This window comes from Poecilia formosa, unplaced genomic scaffold (assembly GCF_000485575.1).
Source record: "Poecilia formosa unplaced genomic scaffold, Poecilia_formosa-5.1.2 Scaffold28, whole genome shotgun sequence".
NCBI classification, from domain to species: Eukaryota; Metazoa; Chordata; class Actinopteri; order Cyprinodontiformes; family Poeciliidae; genus Poecilia; species Poecilia formosa.
In genome coordinates, this window is record NW_006799967.1 from 1,362,877 (window position 1) to 1,368,876 (window position 6,000).

At 40.7% G+C, this 6,000-nt stretch overlaps 1 protein-coding gene across 1 annotated transcript; it reads right to left on the reverse strand.

Annotated features, from left to right (window-relative positions):
* Window positions 1–3,202: 3,202 nt before the first annotated feature.
* Window positions 3,203–5,862, reverse strand: gas1b (growth arrest-specific 1b). The gene is made up of 2 exons (XM_016669812.1): window positions 4,642–5,862; window positions 3,203–4,606 (listed from the first exon to the last, which is right to left on the reverse strand). The coding sequence occupies exon 1, from the start codon at window positions 5,414–5,416 to the stop codon at window positions 4,667–4,669; it is 750 nt and encodes a 249-aa protein (XP_016525298.1). The 5' UTR covers window positions 5,417–5,862; the 3' UTR covers window positions 3,203–4,606; window positions 4,642–4,666.
* Between the last annotated feature and the right edge of the window lie 138 nt (window positions 5,863–6,000).

Here is a 6,000-nt window from a genome sequence, read left to right on the forward strand (position 1 = left end):
ACTGCCTACTTCTCTTTTTACTAATATTTACATTGACAAAAAGCTCAGTTGGAAGTAAAAAAAAAAAAAAATCTAAGAATCCAGATTAGATCATGTTATGTTTTAGTTTAGTTGTCTCCGTAAAATAGGAGAGAAATATTCGACATGTCCAGCATTCATTTCAGAGACTTAATGCCATGTACAAATAAATCAAATAAATTTGCAACTGTTTGTTTTTAAAGTGGCTGAGATCTTTAAATATTGACAAAGTTAACATTCAGGTTAAAAATAGTGAATTGTACACCATTAAAAACAGTAAAGGAATTTGTAACTATAAAAGCAAAATGAGATAAACTAAACGACTATCTTATCCCTTGTCCCAAAATTATTGCAATTCTTGGGGAAAAAAAAAATAACTTTTCTCTTTTTTCAACATGGAACTAGTGGTTCTTCTACTGGAACTACTACTTCTTATTTTGAGAGCGCAAATTGGTCAGGGACATTTTCCCTTTAGAGAGAGTGTGTGAGTGAAATCCCCCTGCACTTAGAAGTGCCTGGGCACAGCTGGAGTCGCCCCTTTCTTCCTCCCCGGGTCTCCGACGGCGTGTTTTATCAGACTGCCACGGCAGATTACTCCACACAGCTGCCCGAGCACCGTGGAAATGAAGTTATGCGTCCTGTCAGCTCTGTTTTGTGCTCCTTCTCTCGCTCGTTAGGCACTCTGTCTTCAATTGGACAGCGGGAGGCGAACAGAGGAGGACAACCTCTGTCCAGCACAGCCACCAAAAGCCACCTGATTGGCTGGCTGGATATCCTTTCGCTGAATCATCATTCAACGGGGCTTAAACCCCCTCCAACGTCCAACCCTTCCTCTACGTTTCCCTCATAAATCAGCCCCTTCCTCCACCTTTCCCACCTCTATAAAACATGACCCCCCTCCCCTCTCAGCCTCAATACCCCTCTACCCCCCCATCCCCCCACCAACCTGTAATTACTGTGGGCCACTGGGGGGGGTTTTCAGCTCACTTTGCTTTAGGTAGATTTGGTCATTTGTTTTCTTTTTATTAAATGCGAGGGCTTATAAATGGGCTAAAGCTTTTTAAGCAAAACCATATGTTTAGATTTTAAAGACAAAGTCAGCTGGGATTAGCTCATGTAATGCAGTAACCAAATAGTTTATCCTGTTGACACGACTCAGGGGAGTTTTCTGTGCAACAGACTTCAACTGTAGCTTTGTCTGTTGTTTATTTTATTTTGATTTCCATTAAATTATAAACTCTACTTGATCTATGTATATTGGACTACTATTTGAGATTTTGACAGATTAATAGACAGAAAAGCCTTGTGTTGGTGTTATGATTCTGAATATTACATCACATTTAATGCGTATAACTCAAACATATTAAATACAGTCAAATCACTTGATGGTGGGAATTCTTTTAAAGCTCTTTGTGCTACCTCAACATTTTCAAGCAGGGACTTGTCAACAAAACCTACAGTGATAAACTTTTGCAAACATTTTTGCTTAATATTTTTTTTATATAAGAATGTGTTCAAATGATTATGCCTGCATTACATAAGAACAAATCCACTGCTCGAATGCTGCAGCACTATAAAATCATGACTCAAATATCACAGTAAACACCCAATATTTACATAATCATCCACTTCTACATAGCAGCATAGGATGCTTTGCTCACCTCGACATGCAGGATGCTTGAAACTAGAAGTGAAACTGACGGTATGACCTGCTCTCTGATTGATTTGACTTAAAATTATACTTGGGTGAGCGATGATCCTCATTCTGAAAGAAATATATAGAGTCAGCAAAAGTTAATTTGAAAAATAAAATCCAAATCAATTACACTTATTAATGTCCAGATTGGAACAGAAGCTGATTCTTTCACAGGAAAACACCAAGAAACTGTGACACAGCGCGCAAACGTGGCTTATTCCTTTCAAAAATGTATTTCTACAACTTATGATGTTTTAAGTCACTTTGTGCAACAAAGTAGGCATGCTATTTCATCACTTATGTGTTAAACTGAGGAAGACCTCTAAGTATTGGTATGCTAAACTAACTGTTAACCAAAACAAATGAGAAGCTGTGCATGGAACATCAGCAGGAGCATGGCCAGGCGACGGCTCTGAACTCTCTCACATTGCTCTTCTCCGTCTTCTATTGGGACAGCTGTCTTCTCTCTTCCCCCACTCCATGTGAAGGGTGACAGAGGAACAGGGTGAATGAAGTGCCCCGATATTGTGCTGCTGCCCCATTGTGTGTTTTGCATCTGCATAAAAGAGGTGCCACTCGACTTTTCGTCCGACCAATGGGTCAGAGAAAAGATCTTTTTTTTTTTTCACCCCACTAGCAAAGGAGAATAGCTGCCACCGATGGTTTTAAGACCTATTATCACAAGTGAAGGAGGGGGCAAAGTTTTTCTCTCTTTTTTGGGGGGAAATCTTGGAGAGCTGGCTCCACATAAACCACAGGCATGCCTGCTGGAGACATCTGACAAGTCTGCAAAACTATAATCTAAAAAGCTGTAAATGTCTTCAAGGAAACATGTTCCGTATTTCCGAGAACAACATAAATTAATAACGGAAATTATGCTTGGAAAATGTGCGGCAAACAAATAAAACACATTTGTTTCTTCTTCACTGACAATAATGTCATGTAGCTCCAGTAAAGTCGGGTTATTTTGGACCTTTTACCATCTCTTTTGGTCGATCTTCATTGTAAATTGAATCTTGGTGCAATTTACAAGATTGTACCAGTCTTATAAATTGGTAATTTGTTCATCATTTCAATAAATGAAGATAATTAGTTTATTGATATTTTGTGTAAGAAAACATGATTTTCAACTCCAGTGACCATTATTTACCAGTAGCGGGTTCTACTCATGTTTGCTCTTTTGCTGTTTCATCTCATTGCAGTGTTAGTCGTTTCATAGAACTTATTTGGAACTCACTGATATCAAATGATTTAAAAATGTAAAAAGTCTACTGTAGTGAAATATAGCTATACAACACCAAAAAAAAAACATCAACCAGCAGGGGGTGCTGCTTTGTTTGTGTTTTGTCGTGTTTGCCATGGGGACATTTTGCACCCACTTTGACAAGATGCCACTCAAAAAATATTTATTAAAAACGATCACATGGCTCCAATAAAGAACAAAAATCTTTCCTTCCCATAAAAAAATAACTTTGTGTGAGTCAGAAATTGCATTTAAAAATCACTTTATTCAGTATAGTTTTACATTCATGGGTCTGTGTTCTTAACAGGTAAATAAAATCTCCCCTCATCAAATTACAAGCATTTTTTTTTTCAAGCTTTGTGCATTTGAAGTCTTAAAACAAACAGGCAGTGAAGACGAAGCTAACCAACTGAACGACTTCTTCCCCAGCAGTGTGATTTATCCTTTCTTTGGTCTGTTTGAACATGCAGTCTTCAGGAATTAACACTTCTGTCTTATGCAAACATCCATGTTTACAGAGACAAGTGCATCATTCTAAGAGCTTCCTACAGCCGATGTCAGAATCTGCCCTGGGGTTAAAACTCATTTAAGTGGCTTAAATGAACTTTGGTTTCTCTCAAAGGGAAGTGACAGCTTACTCTGGAACTTCAGGCACATAGAGACAACACAAACTTTCTTCATCTGTGAAACACACACGGCTGTACAAAGGTGGGGCTCACCTGGTCATACAGTGCAACTCGTTCATATATTTTTGTATATATATAAAAAACTCTTATAAAAACATTTTTTATGATATTGTGTTGTTTCAACAAAATATACACTAATGTAAAGTGTGCAGTTTAACACGCTAGCATAAAAAATTTTCTTAAGTCTAATTTTCAGATGATATTTCAGAGACAGCCCAAAGTACAAGCAAACGGTTTTGACCGCCTAGGGCCCTCTGCTGGTCTGGAGGTCCTAAGAGAATTGGACTTTACTCTGAAAAAAAAAACACATGTACATTTTGTCTTAAAACAAAATGTACAACAAGATATCACTTTTATTTAAAGCAGAAAAGCAATTATTATTTCAGCTGCTGCAAAAATAATTTAGCATCCTGATTATTACACATTTAACAATTTCACCTGTGGCATTTCTTTATTACTATTTTCAATCTTACAATTAGATTTTAGTCAAAAATATAGAATAAACTGCTGCTGAGTTTAGTAGTTTTTAGGTAAATGTTCTTATTGCACAGAATATGATGCCTTTATCACCCTTTGTAAAGTAACACGGAGTATGCTAAATTGAAATTGCTACTAGTTTTGGTGCCAACTACTGTTAGCAACACAAAACCACGAATTTTCTCAACTTTTAAAATCTGATTCGACTGCATGAACAACATTTCTGCATTCCAAATGATAACCTTCATAGCTTAAAAGTACCATTAACTGGGTCATATTTAATGCAAGATTTTTTTTCCCTGAATGTGTCTGAACTGGAGTTGCATTTCGGTGACCTTTACCCCTTTAACTATAAACTCTGCCTTCCTCCCTAGCTCTCTAGGGCATGTGGGGTTAGCTGCAAGTGGGGATCCCAAATGGAGTTCTGCTCAGGGCCCCCATATTCCTTGGACTGGCCCTGGTCGAATGTCCTTTTACCACATAATAATAATAATAATAATAATAATAATAATAATAATAATAATAATAACTGTTGATAACAGTCCTTCAGATGAATCCTGCGACAGCCACCATGAAGGTCAAAGTTTTCAGATGTGTTTGATAAGTTGGAGAGCTGCCGGAGTTCTCCACATAATAATACTGGTAAATATCATCTTCCTTCGTGTCCTCCTCGGAGTCTCCGAATCCGCTGCCCGCGAACCTGTCGCCGGACTCCGCGCACAGAGTCTTCATGCTCAGCTTGATGTACTCGCAGATGTTCCTGTCGGTGCCGTCGCAGACGCAGGCGTCGAGCTGCTGCGCCCTCGGCATGGAGCGCATTTTGGCGATCATTTTGCGGCAGCTCTCCGAGCACCTCTGGCCCCCGAAAAGCTTCCGACAGTGGAACAGGTAGTCCGCCATCGCCGAGCTGCACGCCGGGTCCGTCTCGCACTGTAGCCGTGCCTCGGTGCAGCCCATAGTGCTGGTCCGCGGCATGCACGGGTCGATGGCTCGCTGGGTGCTCCGGCACACCGGGTCCGCGGCGCAGTCGCAGTCCTCCAGGTCCGGGCCGTGCCGGGTCAGGTTGAGCTGGATGAGAGATGAGATGCAGTGGCTGGGACACTTCCTGCGCACGCCGCTGATGACGGACGCGCAGGCGTGCAGGTACTGGTCGTACGCGTAACGGCACTCAGCTTCTCCCTGACATCTGAGGATGGCTTTCCAGCACACGGGGCGATGGTTATGGTTCGGAGATCCACCACAAGAACCGATGGCTATGATCAACTCGCAGCATATCAGAAGTAGAACCCGCTCCATTAATGATGGCAACAACTTAATTTCACCCAAGCGTGTAAAACTGACTTCATGGGAACGTCTCCACCGTAAAGTCTACCCAGAATAAGGCGGATCGCTTCTCATCCCGTCACAGACGGTGGCTTAACGTGCAAAGCTGCACAGTTAGAACCATATTTCAGGTTGGGAAACTTTCAAAGAGCATATCCTTAGTTTCGGTTCAGTTAAAAAAAAAAAAAAAGAAAAAAGAAGAAGAAGAGTGCGCTGTGGACGAAAAAAGAAAAAAAAGTCTGGGTAAAGCTCAGCAAGACGATTCCGCCGGAACACTTATCTCGAGTTTTGCTTTCCAGAGACGATCCGCTGACACACATTAGCTCCAGCCTCCAAGTATCTGGGTAATGCGGGAATTGCAGCTACAGCATGACTTCGTTCAGGAACAACAGCGGCTGATTGGTCCGCTGCGAACTACTGCGAGTCAGTCGTCACCTATTATGGTCTGTGACGCAAGTTACGCACACTGACTGAGATAGATAGATAGATAGATAGATAGATAGATAGATAGATAGATAGATAGATAGATAGATAGATAGATAGATAGATAGATAGAT

Excerpts from the sequence above, each read along its gene's own strand:
- gas1b (XM_016669812.1), bottom strand. The coding sequence starts at position 5,416 with ATGGAGCGGGTTCTACTTCTGATATGCTGCGAGTTGATCATAGCCATC.